General features: G+C 38.1%; 1 protein-coding gene and 1 pseudogene across 1 annotated transcript in view; both read left to right on the top strand.

The window, feature by feature from the left end:
- The window catches only part of Ptpn9 (protein tyrosine phosphatase non-receptor type 9), an 88326-nt gene that overhangs the window by 30111 nt on the left and 39243 nt on the right, over window positions 1-18972 (top strand). The window contains exons 2-5 of the mRNA XM_027924664.3: window positions 8938-9081; window positions 12292-12381; window positions 13119-13243; window positions 17522-17627. Of these exons, the coding sequence (XP_027780465.1) occupies window positions 8938-9081; window positions 12292-12381; window positions 13119-13243; window positions 17522-17627 (465 nt within the window). The remainder of the gene's footprint in view (window positions 1-8937; window positions 9082-12291; window positions 12382-13118; window positions 13244-17521; window positions 17628-18972) is intronic.
- On the top strand, window positions 4129-5405 carry LOC114083397 (ras-related protein Rab-9A-like; annotated as a pseudogene).

Here is an 18972-nt window from a genome sequence, read left to right as displayed (position 1 = left end):
TGTCTCATATAATATAAGGACTGGAGATGAAGCTCGATGGTAAAACAACCCTGGGTTTAATTCTTAACAGTGGGAAAAACAAAACAAACAAAAAACACCAGACACCATTGCCCAGTTTAAAAATCACATTTTAAGATAAGGCAGTATTTTCCTGATAAAAAGAAAATATTCGGGATAAACTAGTAAATATTAATTTAAAGAGACTAGGTTTATTTCCATGTTTGGTGCAGTAACAGTGCTAATGGAAAATTGTATTTTTAATTTAGAAATTCAGTAAACCTCTCCTTGCTGCCTTAACACAAACTAGTATGTGTTTGCTTAGATTCTGCTTCCTAGCTGATTGATGTGGACTGAGGGATTAATAGACACAAAAAGGCAGTAATTCACAATGAAGTAAGATGGGAAAACAGGCAAGAGGGGAAAGTAGTTTTACTAATGCATTTGTCAGAGAATAATGGGGAAGTAGCATATGTCTTGAAATAACGAAGGTAGCCTCAAATTTTTAAAAAAAACAGACATGGTGTATTCTGTTCAGTCATTTTCATTCTTTTTTTAGTTGTAGTTGGACACAATACATTTTATTTATTTATTTATTTATTTTTATGTGGTGCTGAGTATCGAACCCAGTGCCTTGCACGTGCTAGGCGAACGCTCTACTGCTGAGCCACAACCCCAGCCCCTCGTTTTCTTAAGTATTCAGTGCAAGATGAGTAACTGCTTTTTTCCTTTCTTTTTTTTCTCTCTCTTTCTTTCTTTTTTGGTACCAGGGATTGGAACCCAGGGGCGCTTATCTACTGAGCCACATTCCCAGCTCTTTTTAATATTTTATTTAGAGATAGGGTCTTGATGAGTTGCTTAGGGCCTTGCTGAATTGCTGAGACTGGCTTTTAACTTGTGATTCTCTTGCCTTCGCCTCCCAAGCTGAGTTTGCCATTGTGCTTGGCCTTTTCGTTTTGGGGTGGGTACCAGGGGTTGAACCCAAGGGTCTTAACCACTGGGCCACATCTCCAAATTTTATTTTTATTTTGAGACAGGGTCTCACTGAGTTGCTTAGGCCTCACTATAATTGCTAAGGCTGGCCTCAAATTTGTGACCTCCTGCCTCAACTTCATAAGCTGGTGGGTTTATAGGTGTGCTCCACCAAGCCCAGCCTAACTGTATTTTTTGCATTGTGTTTTTCTTTTATTATAATGTATATATTAAGTACTTCCTTTATTATAATGGCAGGTAATCATTAGTTTGATGATGTTAGAAAGAATTGTGTTCAGGATGGTCATGTTAATCCCTGGAGCTGCCACTGTAGTGGGATAATAGGGAGAAAAGGATTACTGGCTGCAGTTGTTTCTGTATGGCCACAGAGCATGAATGAGGAGGAACTGGTCCTTTAGAGACTTTGTGTGTGTGTGTGTGTGTGCGCGAGTGTAAGTGTGTAAGCCTAGGGGCATTCTACCACTGAGTTGCAGCCCAGCTGTTTTTTTGTTTTTTAAGTTGTCAATAGACATTTATTTTGTTTATTTATATGTGGTGTTGAGAATTGAACCCATGGTCTCACACATGCTAGGCAAGCATTCTACCGCTGAGCCACAATCGCAGCCCCCAGCTTTTGTTTTTTATTTTTTATTTTGTGACAGTCTCACTGAGTTGTCCAGGCTGGGATTTGGAATCCTGCTTCATTCTCTTGAATCTCTGGGGGATTACAGGTGTGTGCCACCATATCTGGCACCTTTAGAAACTTTTTTGGAGTTGAATACATATTGGAGTTTTCTAACTTTTAAGTACACACTTTTGTTAGAGAGATTGAATTATATAGGCTAAAGAAAGAGAGGGCATGTGATTCTAAGGAACTCTGTCTCTATTGAAAGAAATTTTAGTGTGACTGTTAGTGACTGGAGTAAAGAAGAAAGGGAATAAATAGTCTTCCATTTAGAGACTACCTTGTGCCAGATACAGTAGTGAATGCTTTCTCGTTCATTGTCTCATTCAGCCTTATCTTTCCAGATGAGGAAATTGATCCCCAGAAGGGTTAAATGACTTGTCCAAATAGCACACAAAAATGAGAAGGATGGGTTCTTTCTGATTCACAAACCCACACTAGATTAATTTTTTGATGGTTCATTAAGTGGCTAAAAACTCAGGAGAAAGTTTTTCATTTATTTCAGGAGCAGTTTTCTTAGTTCTGGCTTTTCACCTTCTCTCAAGGTTGTCTTGGAACATAGGATTTAGGTACAACTGTGAAAGTGAGAGTACCAACACATTCCTTGATCTTTTGGATAGTTAACCCTTTGCCTAAAACTCATCTCCAAATTGTAGCTATTTTTGGGAGTTTGATGTAACACAGAGACCATGTTGTCGGTTTTATTCTCTTTGAAATGATTATTTCAATATCAGTAGATGGTGTCTGCCTGCTTAAACGTACTTCTCAACTGTTTTATAGCAGGTTCTCTAGTATTTTTAGCTCCATGATCTTAGTCAGAAAACTTGTTTTTACTTATTTACAGTACTGGGGATTGAACCCAGGGGTGTTCTACCACTTAGCTACACCCCAGCACTTTTTATTTTAAGGTGGGGTCTCACTAAGTTGCTATGGCTGGCCTTGAACTTGTGGTCTTCCTGCCTCGCTTCGTGAGTGGCTGGGATTACTTCCTGAGTGTGCCACTGTGTCTGGCTGTTTTTTTTTTTTTTAAATACGATTATAGGAGAAGTATGTAATTATAGAGAGCCTTTTGTCTATGCTGGGACAAATCTTACCTTTGTTGGAAAAGTTGGTTGGAGCAGGTTGTGGTAATATTAATTTTTTCTATATATGAATTCAGACCTTTTCTTTTTTTTAATTTGCTTTTTTTTTTTTTTAAGTTGTAGATGGACACAGTATCTTTATTTATTTATTTTTATGTGGTGCTGAGGATCAAACCCAGTGCCTCGCATATGTGAGGCAGGCACTCTACCACTGAGCTACACAGCCCCAGCCCCAGCCCTTTTCTTAAAGTAAGACCAAAGCTGTTTAAAACTGTGACCACTCCTTAATTGCCTGGTGTCAGCAACTCATGCTTATCATAAGCCTAGATAGACTGAAACCACTGACCTTGAGTTGAAATATTTTCTAAGTTGCAACTGATCTTTTGGCCCATTATTTCACCAGGAAAATCACGGAATATTAATTTGAAGAATTTTACTTATCCCTCCCAAAGAGTATGCTGTTCATTAAAGTTGCTAGGACTTTTTTTCTAGTAACCAGCTGGATTACAAATCCATCTGTATTCAGTGGTTATGATGTTGAATCCATGTGCAAACAGTGATGGAAATCTGATTAGTTTTCTAGAAAAAGGTTGTTAATGACTCCTTTCAAAGGTCCATCTCTTTCAGAGGGATAGGGATGCAGGAGAGTAACTCAAAGGCTGAAGAGAGCAGGTGGTGTGTGTATGTTTGTATCTGTAAATATCACATCAGTGTTTATAATACACTGGACTCTCTTCATGCAAGGCCTGGTCAGGCCAAACCAGGAGGAATTGTTCCCCTGCTTAAGGCCAAGAATAACATCCTGACCAGCAGGGGACAGAGGTCAGTTCAAGGCAACAGCTCTTGGAAGCTACAGGACATTTAGAACTTTTGAACAACTGAGTTTATTAAAAAAGGAAGGCAAGATGTACTTTGAAGGAAGTATGTGAAACCTGTGTACCTTTTTCTTAGGGCATGGTTTATTTATGAAAAATGAAAAGTTCTCTACCACCCCTATCCTACCTAGGCTGCCATGTTCCCTTCATCCATGCTGGAGTAGCCAGAACTGGAGTCGGGTAGTGCCATTGCTGTCCCCTCTTGCTTACTCAGACCCCGGCCCTCTTTCTGTTTTTGCACTGCTCTAATGAGCTTGGCACTGTGACAGAACATTTTTGTCCCATAACCTGAGTGAATCTTCCCAACAATCCTATGAGGTAGTGATGCTTGAACTGAACTATTAAGGGTTCTGAAGTCAAAACTTGTGGGGCTGGGGATGTGGCTCAAGTGGTAGCATGCTTGCCTAGCATGTGTGAGGCACTGGGTTCAATTCTCAGCACCATATAAAAATAATAAAGATATTGTGTCCACCTAAAACTAAAAAATAAATATTAAAAAAAAAACTTGTAAGATTAACTGGCAGGAAAATCATTGCTTTTTAAAGTAATTCTACTGGGAGATGTGGAGGTGGGAAGAGTTCCCCATGAACAGATATAAAACTAATAAGCTTAATGCCCAGCTCTTCCATACAATAGGTGTGGAATTTTTAAACCAAGATTTTGAGGTGGGTGAACATTTTGTTACCATGCAGATTTAAGACACAGCTGGTCAAGAGCCATTTGGAAGCCCAAGAATACCATTTTACAGAGGTTCTAGCTGTTGCCTGCTTACTTTTAATGTTGATGATTCACAGAGCTTCCAGAAATTAAATAACTGGAAGAAAGAATTCATATTTTCTATTCCATTTTATCAATAAAGCTTGATTTAACAAACAAACAAAAAAAAATTCATATTTTCTGCAGATGTAAAAGAGCTGGGAAAAGCTTTCCATTTGTGATTTTGGGCAACAGGATCAACATAAGTGAATGGCAGGTATCTATAGAAGAAGCCCAAGTCAGGTGCAGGGACAGTGGCCACCATGTTTACTTTGTAACAAGTACAGAAGATGCCACCAATGTCAGATCACCTGATTCAGACAGACTAGATCAGTATTCACCGGAAGACCAAGCCAAGCTTGTTGTTGATTGTTAGATTGTTGGTGTGTTCTAACCACCTCACATGTCACAAAGTAAACATTAGTGTGGATAAGAGTTTGTAGCAGTGTGTCATCTAATAATAAACTCAGACTAAATGTTTATTACTGCTTCATTAATTGGTGAGAGAAGGGACACATCTATCCTCTTTGGAGGGATCTGTTTACTCAATAATGGCACCTTACATTCATAAATTGTAGCAGTTATCTAATAATGTTTCTTTAAATATGTAAGTTAGAGCTAATAAATGGGACGATCACAGTTTAATATAGTTAAAACAAAAAACTTGACTGTTCTAGAAGTTATACTTGGATTGTTTTCGTCCTCTCCCCACCAGAAAATGGAGAACTACTTTTATATTTATGTATTTTTATGTAATTAGTACTCTGTTGTTGATTTGAGAAAATGAATTCCTAAAGTAATAATATTAAATATTAAAGCTTAAAATCCAGCTGTGTGTAGGAGTGCACACCTGTAATCCTAGTGAATCAGGAGGCTGAGGAAGGAGGATTACAAATTCGAGACTGGCTTTAGCAATTTAGTGATACCCTAAGCAATTTAGCAACACCCTGTCTCAAAATAAAAAGGGCTAGAGATGTGGTTCAGTGGTAATCTATCCCAGGGTTCAATCTTCAGTATCCAAAAAAAGAAAAAGAAAAATAATGCATGCCTGTAATCCTAGCAACTCGAGAGACTGAGGCAGGAGGATCAGGAGTTTGAGGGCAGCCTCAGCAACTTAGTGAGGCCCTAAGCAGCTTAGGGAGGTCTTGTCTGAAAATGAAAAATAAAAGGGATGGAGATGTAGCTCAGTGGTTAAAAAAAAACAAAACAAAACAAAAAAAAACCCTCTCCATTCAATCCCTTGTACCCTTCCCCCCAAGAAAAAGAACGAAAAAAAAAAAAATCTAATACCAAAACCCCCCCAATAATTATCTTAACAGTTGGGTATATGATGAGCTCATCTCACCTCCTGGTCATTTAGGTGTTCTGCTTCAACCTGTATACTGATTTATCCCTCCCTTCCTTTCTTCCAGTGAAAAGGATTGAATTTAAGGTCTTGCACATGCTAGGCAAGCACTCTACCATTGAGCCATACCCCAACTTAATTTGTCAATTATTTTTATTAAAGATATTGTATACTTAGCTAAGCAGTGGGGAAAGTATGTTTTATTATTCTGGTACTTTATTCTACAAGCAACATCAGATAAGCCCAGTAGAGGACTGGGTTTAAAAGATAATATGTTTATTTGCTATGCACAGTGGTACGTTACTATAATCCCTGGTCCTTGGGAGACTGAGGCAGAAGTTTTTAGGCCAGTGTTGGCAATTTAGTGAGATCCTGTCTCAGATTATAGCTCAGTGGGAGAGTACTCTGGGGTTCAGACCCATTATAGCCCCAAACATAAAACCCTTTACAAAGTCTTCTGGGAAGCTTTCTGAGGAGTTTTTTTTCCCCTTGGGGTGGGGGTGGCGTGGGGGTGGTTTACCAAGGATTGAACCCAGGGGTATTTAACCACTGAATCACATCCCCAGCCCTTTTTATTTTTTATTTTTAGACAAAGTCTCACTAAGTTGCTTAGGGCTTCACTAAATTGCTGAGGCTGGCCTTAAACTTTTGATCCTCTGATGAGTTTTGTTACTGGGATCTTTCTGTGCCCACTTCTTTTCCCTTTGGTCTTTCCTCATTCTAATGCTGGGCACTCATCCACGGAGGCATCTTAGATGTTTTCTTGGATAAGATCTAAGTTTGCCCTGTTGTCTTCTCTGGGACTCGTTTCTTTCGTCTGACTTCAACTGACTCTGAGCCAAAATGATCTTCTGAAAGCTTTGCTTCATGACCTTTATTTCTTGACTATTTTCATGTACTTTGCCTGATTGTCTTTGCTGGTTCTTTCCATTTCCAGTGATGTAAATTATATTGTCTTAGTTGTAAGGCTTTAAAGCTTAGGTGCAGCTTCAGGCCTCTTAGATTTTTCCCTAGTTTATAAAGTTTCTTTGTCCTTTCCTAGAAATTGAGGGAAGAGTCAGGTGCTCTGTTAGAGGTATTGCTGACTCTCCTGGAATTTTGGTTTGTTAGTTGTTTAAATAATATGTAGCAATTTGGATTGTATTTGCAAGGTAGGACTTTTTGCCAAGACTCTGAAGTAGGTCATTGCCATTACCCTTTCTGCCCTTATTTTTCAACTCAAAAATTTTGTGAAGAGAGATTGACCTTGCCCATGATCATGTAGTTAAATTTTTTGTTTTGTTTGGTGGTCCTGGGGATTGAACCTTGGGCCTTGCAAATCACTGAGTAACATCCCCAGCTACTTTAGGTTAATTAAATTAAATTATTTGATTTATTTATTTTGGGGGAAGTACTGGGATTGAATCCAGGGCTGCTGGACCACTGAGCTATGTCCCCAGCCCTTTATTTTTTATTTTGAACAGGATCTTGCTAAGTTGTCCAGAGTGGCCTTGAACTTGTGATCTTCCTGCCTCAGTCTCCGGAGTAGTTGGAATTGCAGACATGTGCCATTGTACCTGACTCTGTTTTAAAATGAAATTCTGAAGCAAACCTCATTTTTGTATTACTTATACTACCCACCCCCCAAAAAAAAACTTGGGATTGAACCCAGGTATACTCTATCTCTGAGCTACATCTCCAGCCCTTTTTAATTTTATTTGAGACAGGGTCTTGTTAAGTTTACCAGGCTGGCCTTGAACTCGGAATCTTCCTGCGTAATCCTCCTGAAAAGCTGGGATTACAGGTGTGCAGTAGTGCACCCAGCTATTACTTATGCGTCTGAGCATTGATATAGCTTAACAAATAGTAGATGCTTAATAACGAATGTTAAATAATAACATCTTAACTTTCAGTTGATTGATAATAGGGATATGGTTAAAATTCAGAATTCTCATCAGGTTGATCACATTGTGGATTAATAGCTGAAAAAAGTTTCTAGTGTGAAGGGGCATAATAGCTATGTAGAAAGTCTTTAGCAATTCAGAGAATACATGCTCAAAATCTTGATTCAAATCATTCTAAAATGAAGGAGTAGAAGAGTAGTTTGGCTAGAATGAAAATCAGTTATAATGTAAGGAGAAATAGGACTAAGATCAATTCTAGAAACAGACATATTTCCTGCTTGAGGTCAGACAGCAAAAATGAAAAATCCCTACCCCCCCATTAGTTGCTTTCCCCAAAATCACTATCCAGAGAGGCTAGAGGCTACTAATTATTCTTTGCATCCTAGTGCCCAGTCTTTAGGCTGCAGTGTAAAGCTTGGAAGGTCTTATGGGGTCAGCACAAAGAATAGTTTGGCCTTTTTTTTTTTCTCAAATATTTTTAGTTGTAGATGGACACGATGCCTTTATTTTATTTATTTTTATGTGGTGCTTGGGATCAAACCCAGTGCCTCATATGTGCTAGGCAAGCACTCTTCTACTTAGCCACAACCCAGCCCAGTTTGGCCTTTTAATTTAAATTCTTAATAGTTTTGCTGCTGTCAAATAGTTCTGTTAATTCCAAAGCCCAAATCATTTTCTGATTGTTTTGCTGTGTCCAGTTGGCTTGTGGGACCAAAATAGCCTCCAAGACTGCTGTACTACACTGCATTTTATAATATAATCCCTCAGAGGACCCAGCTACTTTTTTTCCCCCTTAAAAAACAACACAGCCAGGCATGGTGGCACATACCTGTAATCCTAGAAACTATGGAGGATGTTGCAGGAGGATTGCAAGTTCAAAGCCAGTCTCAACAATTTGGAGAGACCCTCAGCAACTTAAAAGGACCCTATCTAGAATATAAAGTACTGGGCATATTGCTCACTGGTATAGCACCCCTGTTTTCAGTCCCCACCAAAACTAAAAAGCAACAACAACAAAAAAATTGTGATATCTTCTCCGTTCTACCCCACCCTTTGAGACCAATTATTTATATCTCATTTGGGAGCTCTGATCTCCCCTCATGACTTTTCCATATGCTAAGAAGTCCTGTTCTCTGAACCTAATTCTAGCTTCTTTGTGTTGCATAAATTTTAACTTTATTTGGTTTCAGACCTGATTCTATCTTGTGTCTTTTCCTGCTCTCTGTAGTAAACTTTGGATATAGTCTTACTTGGGAAAAGAATGATAGCTTTTGCCTATTTGTTTGTTTTTTGGTTCCTTAAATGCTTTTTATTAATTGTTATCACTTTCTTTGTCAAACAGGCCACCAAGCAGTTTTTGGAAGAGATTAACAAGTGGACAGTTCAGTACAACGTTTCCCCACTCTCTTGGAACGTGGCTGTCAAGTTCCTCATGGCCAGGAAGTTTGACGTGCTCCGCGCTGTGGAGTTGTTCCACTCCTACAGAGTATGTGGCTTGGAGTAGACACCTCTATGGTTGGGCTTTGGGCTTTTTCAGTGTTGTTTTCTTTTAAGTATACTGCACACACATTGCTTCTTTAATTGCCCCCTTTTCCTGCCATGAAAAGTCGATCAATATCCAAGAAGAGAGATATTGTGAGAGCTGACGCTGGGCAGAGCAGCTCCTGGAAACACCACTTATATGCCTAAAGTTTGTTGTAGAACCGGATGGTGCTTTTAATGACTGAAGCTAAGGAGGTAACCTGATATCATCCTGGTGGTGGGATAGTTGTTCACACTTGTTGGAGTTTGAGTCATAGCTCTTCACTTTGGCTACCTGCCCCATTTATTCCACTGGTTTTCATGATCTCTGGGAGTTTGAAAACCTGTCATTCAGATGAATGCTGAGCTTAATTTAGGAAGGTAGCCCTAGTCCTGGAAAAGAAGAGTAACTATATTACCTAGGTCTATATCTTAACAGTACCTTTATACAAATCAACCAACATTTTCACTTTTTAAAATTTTTATATATTTTTTATTTTATTTTTTTTGTAGTTGTAGAAGGACAGCATACCTTTATATTTATTTTTATGTGGTGCTGAGTATCAAACCCAGTGCCTCATAGAGCTAGGCAAATGCTCTGCCACTGAGCTACAGCCCCAGCCCATATTTTTTTGTTTTTTAAAAGGGCTCAGTCTTTGATTCTGTATTTTTTCATTTTTAAAATTTATTCTAACTAGTTATACATGACAATGGAATGCATTTTGACACATTGTACACAAATGGAACATAACTTCTGATTCCCGATTCTGTGTTTTTATTTGCTTCTTCAGCAGTGTCCTTTAAAGCAATCTATATTTAGGGGCCAGAAAATTGTTCTGAAAAGATATAAAATCTCTATAAATTAAAATATTTGGGATAACAATACTAGTTAGCTTAGGACTGAAGCTCACTTACACCTATCGTGTGGGTCATTCAGTATATTCAATATTTATAAATTTATTCATTGTATACCTACTATGTTCCAGTTGCAAAGATGACCTTTTTTTTCCCCACTGTAATGCTAGGGATTGATTGATCCCAGGGCCTTGTTCAAGTGCTCCACTGCTGAGCTACATCCCCAGCCCAAAGATTACTATTTAGAAGGAGAGAGTAAACAATTATAGCAATGTCATGAGAAAGCAGCACTGGGTTCCCTGGGAGCACATTTAGTTAGGCGAGTCAGAAAAGCTTTCCTAACTGAAAGGATTTGTAAACTAAGATCTGAAAGATGAATAGGAATCAAGCAGATGGAAGGGTGTGGCAGAGAACAGCAAGTTCAAATGTTCAATGGAAAGAAAGAAATTCAGCTGAATCAGAATGTTAAGTAGAAATTGGGGGGCATGGAAAGAGATTGAGTAGCAGAGATAATTAGGGCCAGATTAGAGAGTGTCTGATTTCTGAAGGGCAGAGAAGTTCACTAAAGGTATAAGCAGTGAAATGAATTAGTCATATTGGTATTCTGGAAAGATTTTTTCCTCACTGTGCTTCGGAAAATGGATAAAAGGGCTGCACTGTATTAGAGACAGACCAATTGAAAGGCTATTGCATTTACAAGGGCAGATGGTTGCAGTATTAATAAGGATAATGTAAGAGGAGGTGGAGAGAAGTGGGAAGACTTATAAGTTACTCAAACTGGTATGAGGAAAGAAGAATCAAGAATTTCAGAATTTTCACTTGCATGTTGGGGTAAATGGTGGAGGTATTTATTTTATACTGAAGTGGGTATAGGTGTGTGGAGAGAAGGAGATTTTGAGTTTAGTTTTTCTGTGTTAAGTTTGAAGTGCCTTTGAGATATCCAAATAGACATATCTTTTAGTGGTTGGAATATGAATCTAGGCTTAAGAAAAGAAGTCCATACTAGAAATAGAGATCACGGTATGACCAAAGTAGAACTGAATATTGGAGCCTTGGGAATGGATGGAGGTCATATTGGGAAGGTGTGAGGAATGGGAAGATTTATAGGGTTAGAATCTAACCATAGACTTTTTCTTCTTTCTTTGGTACAGTATTATTTTGAAAATTGAGAATGCCTTGGGTAGGTTATAGGTCATGCACTCTCCTGTGATGTCACCACAAATATTGTCTTTACTTGCTGCTTTGTCTCTAAAGGTACTTGAATTTGACTTTAGGGAGAGAGAGGAGAAGAACACAAACAAAACATACTTATTTTTATTTGCCAGGCACTGAGCTAAATTAAAGCACATAATAATTGCTTTATAAAAATTGGCAAAATGAATAAACCAGTGAATGAGTAAATTAATGAACAAATGCTCATATAGCTGGGTATGGTGGCACACAGAATCCTGGCTATAATCCTGGCTACTTGGAAGGCTGAGGTAGGAGGATTGCTAATTTGATGCCAGCCTCAGCAACTTAGACCCTGTCTCAAGATAAAAAGAGCTGGGGTGTAGCTCAGATGTAGAGCACTTGTCCAACATGTGCCAGACACTAGGTTCAATTCCCAGTACAAAAGAAAGAAAAGCCCACAGAAGAAACTGATAATTGAGTACTTGTCATCATAGTGTGACAAGCTTAGTGAGACACCATTTTAAAATAAAAAAAAAAAAAAATTTAGAAAAAGGGCTGGGGGTGCTGGGGTTGTGGCTCAGAGGTAGAGTGCTTGCTTAGCATGCATGAGGCACTGGGTTTGATCCTCAGCATCACATAAAAAATAAAATAAAAGTACTGTGTCCACTTACAGAAAAGAAAAAGGGCTGGGGATGTAACTCAGTGATAAAGTGCTCTGGGTTCAATCCCCAGTACTGGGGGGAAAAATGGTTTTCAAGTGGAGGGAAGGCTCCTATTTAAGATAGGAGAGGCCTAATCCTGGAAGATGTTTGAGAATGTATGCATCCAGACAATTTCTGGGTCTGTATTTCCATGTTTTTGTGTAATGTCAGTGCTGCTGCACTTGATCCTGTATCCTAACGTTATAGATTGTTTGGGCTTAGGGAGAGGATTTTTACTGATTGAGAGAAAAATATACTATCTCAGGGAATAATAAGGTAGATTTGGACAGAAGTTCTGATAATGCTAGCTGGCCTGAAAGAAGTAACAAAGGAGTTCATAATTTAGTTTACTTCTGACTTCCCTTAGCTCTAAAATTTGTTGGTTTCATGAAGCTGTTCTGTATGTAAAATATTTTCATATTCATCTTGTTGTGTTTCCTATTTAGGAAACCCGAAGGAAGGAAGGTATTGTGAAGCTGAAACCTCATGAGGAACCTCTCCGTTCTGAGATCCTCAGTGGAAAATTCACCATTTTAGTGAGTCTGTGGACCTACCTTATATTGCCTTGTGACTTCCTTTTATAGCTGTTGACCATTTTGGACTTTGTTCCTAGAAGCTTATCCACAGTCAGGAGCAGATTGTGGAGTAGACATGCTGTTTGGCACAAAATTATTATAGTAATTGAATTACTAATAAGTATTTGCTAGAATTACTTATAGTAGTTGAATCATTGAATTATGGAGAATTGGATGTATAGTAAGACTTACAAAAGTTTTTTCATTGGTATGTTAAGGTTAGTCAAGGCCTTGAGATGGGTATATAATACATCAGAACACATCCTCCCTTATTTATTGGAAGCTCCCTACTTATAAGAGACCTCTTGGCCTCTTGGATAAGTATATGATGGTACTTTGAAGGAAGTGTGGAAACCATGGTCCTGTTTTATGATTCTCTCCTTCTGATTGTTTTGTTATCCTACTTGGGAAATCAGTTACAAAGTAATGCAGAATTATCCTTTGATCACTCTACAGTTGAAGATCAAAGAAAATGTATTTTATTTTCTTACTACAAGAATGTGGTTCAGCAAGTGCTGAGAGAATCAGGCATGGAATGATACTAACATTCTTCCCTCTCCAGAGTGATTGGTGCAAGTCAAGGAAGTATTGCCAGCATCTTTTTTTTTATGTATTACATCTTTTATCTGTATAAGTCTTAGTGATTATTGTGATTTTTCTGTTTGAGTTTTAAGTATTTCTTGTTTCATTTGCTTTAGAATGTTCGGGACCCAACAGGAGCTTCCATTGCCCTCTTTACTGCCAGATTGCATCACCCCCACAAGTCGGTCCAGCATGTGGTACTTCAGGCTCTGTTTTATTTGTTAGACAGAGCTGTGGATAGGTAAGCATTGAAATTTTCTTTTAGGTGGTCTACATCCAGAAGGCAAGTGACAGTTATTGACCTGATTATTCACAGTGCCTTCATCATGTTCCTAGGATGTACTCAGGGCAGTACTATGAATATAAAACAACCTATGTTTTTGAGGGTATGGCATGTTTTCAGGTAGTATCAGGATTTTAGGTATTATAATTCTATAATATATAATTCTATCACCTTAGCTCTATTTCAGGGTAACAGAAGCTGAGATAGCCAATTATTAGCAATTGCCAGTATATTGAAAATTACTTATTATAAGAGAGAGGGAGGAGGTAATGACTTGTGTTGTTTTTTTTTTTTTGCTCGTATCAAAACCCTTTGTGGGGCTGGGGATGTGGCTCAAGCAGTAACACGCTCGCCTGGCACGCGCGGGGTGCTGGGTTCGTTCGATCCTCAGCACCACATAAAAATAAAGATGTTGTGTCCACCGAAAACTAAAAAATAAAATATTAAAAAATTTTCTCTCTCTCTTTAAAAAAATATGTAATAAATAAAATAAAACCTTTGGGGCCTCAGTTTTTTTGTCTGTAAAAGACGAATGATACCATTTAGTTCAGGGGATTTTGAGAATAAACATTCAGGAAGAAGAACCCAAAAGTATAAAGTTAAGCAGAATCATTGTTGTAATAAAAATAGACACATAGGCAAAAAAGAACCGGCTCAGGCCATCTCTCCTTCCCTCTCTAAAATAAATGAGATTCAAGTTCTATAGACAGAGAAACTGAAGTACAAAGAAATTATATGACTTTTATTTGTTTAATTATATAAACATAATTAAACTTTGCATTCATCATGTTTATCCTTCTATTAAAAAGTTCATTGGCTTTTTATTATTCAGAAGTTGAGTATAAGCTAAATAAATGTGAACCCTCTTTCCAAATGTGAACCCAGGGCCTTGAGCATGCTAGGTATGCTGTCTACTGTTGTGATGACAATTAAAAAAAAAGTCACATGTGTTGGTTCAACTAGGTCCAAGATCTTATTTTCTTTGCCCTTGGCCAGAGCTGTTTGTACTGTGCTGTACTGTTTTCCTGCCTTACTTCCTTTTTTCCCTTGTGCTTGCCATTTACAATTTATTACTGCTTTTGACATATTTGGTCCTTTGTTAAAAGTGTTGTATTGTGGACTGACACCCCAGAATAGAGATAGCTACTTTAGTCAGTCTGTGAACTTATAGGCTGGAAATAGCCATGGGTGGGGTTGTCTGTCTACTTCACTTGTTACTGCCTTTTTATGTTGCTTTCATATTTATTAGCTTATCCTGTTGATGCTGAGCTGGAGATATATCCAAACACCACACACAACATTATCTTGAATTAGAGAAGTTGTCAAGTGAGGACCAGTAGTCTCAGTGGCCCTATACCCTGCCCCCAACAGAAATGTGGAATTTCTCAGCTCTACTTCCTTTTGACCAGTCATTAGGCATAATTTCTAGGATGTGATTCTTTTTAAGAGTTTCTTTAGCTCAGGAAATGTATAAAAGACTCTCTTCCTAAAATGCACTATCAGCCTTCCTCCCTGAGAGCCTTAGAGAGTTGGAGCTCTCACATAGGCATGGCAGGATGTTTGGCAGTGGTTAGATCTTGATTTTTCTAGTGTGAATATTGGATCCCACAGGAGGACCACAAATATAAACATAATTAAACTTTGCATTCATCATGTTTATCCTTCTATTAAAAAGTTCATTGGCTTTTTATTATTCAGAAGTTGAGTATAAGCTAAATAAATGTGAACCCTCTTTCCAAGCAAAATATTCCCCCCAATGAGTAGAAAATCCTGTTTTCCTTTGTTTCCTTGAGCCAGAATGGTTTTCCCTCTCCCCTTCTCTTCACTTTGAGGCCTAACTTTCATCACTGGCTTCTTCACCATTCCAACCTGTTAGAAATAAAATTTTTTATTAGTACATTATAGTTGTGGATAACATTGGGGTTCATTCTGATGTCATTATATAAGCGTAGAATATAATTTTGTTCCAATTCAGTCCTCAGTACTTCCCCTTTCTCTCCCCTCCTCCCTCCCTCTGTTCCCTTTCCTCGACTGGTTTGCTTTCTATTTACTTTTATATTTTTTAAAATTAGTGCCCCCTCCCCCCCCCACACACACACGGTGTTCATATATGCACACAGTATAGTTTGGTCAGTTTCATTTCACCATTCCTCATTATCCCTGCCCCTCCTCCCTCCCCCTCAGTTTCCTTCCTTTACTCCACTGATTTCTCTTCTGTTTTTGTGGGATTCCCCCAACACCACTTTTTTCCCCCCTTTCTTTTTTTGCTCTTCCACATAAAAGAAAATATTGAGCCTTTGACAGAAAATTTCTGAGTCTGGCGTATTTCACTTAGAATGGTGTTCTCCAGTTCTATCCATTTACCAGCAAATGCAAAAATTTCACTCTTCTTTATGACTGAGTAAAGCTTCACTGTGTGTATATATCACATTTTCTTTACCTATTCATCTGTTAGTATCTGGGCTATTGTGAATTATACTGCTATAAATATTGAAGTGGCTGTATCACTATAAATCTGCTGATTTTAGTTCTTTTGGATAAATAACTGAGGAATGGGATAGCTGGCTCAAGTGGTGGTTCCATTCCTAGTTTTTTGAGGAGTCTCCGTACTGCTTTCTAGAGTAGTTGTACTAATTTTTTTTTCAGTTCCACCAATAATGTATGATAGTAATAACAATGAGATAATTTTTTTACTCTGAATTTAATAGCAGTTATTACCAATACCTGTCATTATGTATTTAATTATACATGGCCTCAGTGTGTCATTTATCTTATTTTTCATCTACCACAGAATGTTAGCTCCTTGAGGGTAGGGAACTTTTCTTTTTAATACTACATAGTGGAAACTTCTAAATCCTTGTAGGGAATGGTATCATGAATATCCACATACCCATCATCCATCTTCTTCAAAGCAATTCATAATCAATATTGTTTCATTGATTGCCTCTCATGTATGCTATATCCTCGATTCTTTGAAACAAATGTCAGGGACTGTTTTCAACTTTTGCTTTTCCCTGTGGCATGTAGCTCAGGAATCAAAATCAGTAGGGGAGCAGTCAGCTATCACTGTAAACCTCATATTTTATACCCAGAAAAGCAAGAATCTTATTGCATTTGTACTTATTTCATATATGCCTTCATAGGATAATCAGTTTCATCTAGGAATGTAGAATATAGAATATTCATCTAGGAATATATTATTTTGTAGCATAGCTTCTTTTTATTAAATTCTCTTTCTCTTGTCTCTGACTTAAGTTTTAGTCCCTGGAGCCTAGAGGGGAAATCCCATAATTCTTTTAGTTGGCCCTAAATGAATTCATGGAGAAATGGAAATTCTTCAGACTTGTATACAGGTCTGCTCAATAATTGTGTCTCACATTTTTTTTTTAATATTTTATTTTTTAGTTGGACACAATACCTTTATTTTATTTATTTTTATGTGGTGCTGAGGATTGAACCCAGGGTCTTGCATGTGCGAGTTGATGGACCTTTATTTTACTCATTTATTTATATGTGGTGCTGAGAATTGAATCCAGTGCCTCACACATACTAGACAAGGGCTCCACCACTGAACCACAACCCCAGCCCAGTCCCCAGTTTTTTTTTTTTTTTTGTAACTGGACACAATACCCTCATTCATTTATTTTTATGTGGTGCTGAGATTTGAACCCAGGACCCCGCACATGCTAGGCAGATGCTCTACTGCTGAGCCACAACCCCGCCCTGTCCCCAATCTTTTTTGAGACAAGGTCCTGATAAGTTGCTGAGGCTATTCTTGGGATCTTCCTGTCTCAGCCTCCTGAGTCACTTGGGATTATAGGCATGTGCCACCATGCCCCACTGCCTTTCAGGGTTTATGGAAAAGTAGTCAAGATTCAGCAGTAAAAACAAGGTTTGCTGGAAAAACTTGCACATGCCTCAGAATTAGAGATTTTTTGAAATGTCATCTACTAGATGGATGCTTCCATCTTGGATCTTGTTAAAAGAATGAAGGTTTGGAGGGTTCTAGAAGATAATACAAAAAATCAGGATACAGATTAACATTGAGAATACTGATTTTTGAGGAATGTGTTTTCTCAATTCTAAATAAATGTAAAAACTTGCTATTAATAGTTTAAATAATTTATTCCCTATAATATTTTGGGAATATAAATCAAATAAAAAAACAAGGTCTGGCTTACTTTGAATGAAATATTTTCATTAAATACATATTTTTGTTCAATGATTGGTTTGCAGCTTTGAAACTCAAAGGAATGGACTGGTGTTTATCTATGACATGTGTGGTTCTAATTATGCCAACTTTGAGCTGGATCTTGGCAAGAAAGTCCTAAACCTGTTGAAGGTAAGGCGTGGGAGGATTCTCTCAACTCCCCTTCAATGCTTAGTATTTTTTTCTCCCTATTATTTGGGAAAAGATTTAGGAATGATGTAAACTTTAGATACTAAGTTTAATTTAAAGGTCATCTGTAAATGATGACTAATATTTGCTTCCTCAGAAAAAAAAAAATGGTCTTTTTTTTTTTTTTTTTTTTTTTTTGGTGTTACTGGTGATTGATCCCAGGGCCTCAGACATGGCAGGCAAGTGCTGCATCCCTGGATGTCACTCTCAGCCCTTGCTAAATTGCCCAGGCTGGATTTGAATTTGTAATCCTCTTGCTTTAGTCTCCTGACTTGATGGAATTATACATGAACCCCATCACACGAAGCTTGTTTTTAATTTTTTCAACTTTTTTTTAAAACATATTTTTTAGCTGTAGATGGACACAATACCTTTGTTTTATGTATTTATTATATTTTTATGTGGTGCTGAGAATTAAACCCAGGGCTTTGCACGTGCTAGGTGAGTGCTCTACCAATGAGCCACAACCCCAGCCCTATTTTTTTTAAGAGAGAGAGAGAGAATTTTTTTTTAATATATATATATATTTTTTTTCGTTATCGGCGGACACAACATCTTTGTATATGGTGCTGAGGATCGAACCCAGGCCACACGCACGCCAGGCGAGTGAGCTACCGCTTGAGCTACATCCTCAGCACCCCCAGCCCTATTTTTTGAATTTTAAAAGGTAATGTGGGGGCTGGGGATGTGGCTCAAGCGATAGCGTGCTTGCCTGGCATGCATGCGGCCCGGGTTGGATCCTCAGCACCACATACAAACAAAGATGTTGTGTCCGCCGAAAACTAAAAAATAAATATTAAAACATTCTCTCTCTCTCTCTCTCTTTAAAAAAAAAAAAAAAAGGTAATGTGGTTTATATGCCACTCTAAAATTACAAAGCTTCACCAGAGAAACTACACCCTTACTTTGTGTAATGACTTTGATTATTCTATTTCTTTTTTCCTCTGGTGTTGGGAATGTGACCTATGGACATCCTACCACGGAGCTACACCCCAGCCCTTTATTTTTATTTTTTATTTTTTTGCTACCAGGATTGAACTCAGGGGCACTTGGCCACTGTCCACATCCCCAGACTTATTTTGTGTTGTATATTGAGACAGGGTCTCACTGAGTTGCTTAGTGCCTTGCTTTTGCTGAGGCTGGCCTTGAAGTCACGATCTTTTTGCCTCAGTCTCTTGAACCACTGGGATTATAGGCATGCTCCACTGCACCTGGCTACAGCCCTTTATTTTTATTCTGAAACAAGGTCTGGCTAAGTTACTGAGGCTGGCCTTGAATTTGTGATCCT

Source organism: Marmota flaviventris, chromosome 2 (assembly GCF_047511675.1).
Source record: "Marmota flaviventris isolate mMarFla1 chromosome 2, mMarFla1.hap1, whole genome shotgun sequence".
NCBI lineage: Eukaryota > Metazoa > Chordata > Mammalia > Rodentia > Sciuridae > Marmota > Marmota flaviventris.
The sequence above is the reverse complement of the archived record's forward strand: the minus strand, read 5'-3'. Positions and strand labels throughout refer to the sequence as shown.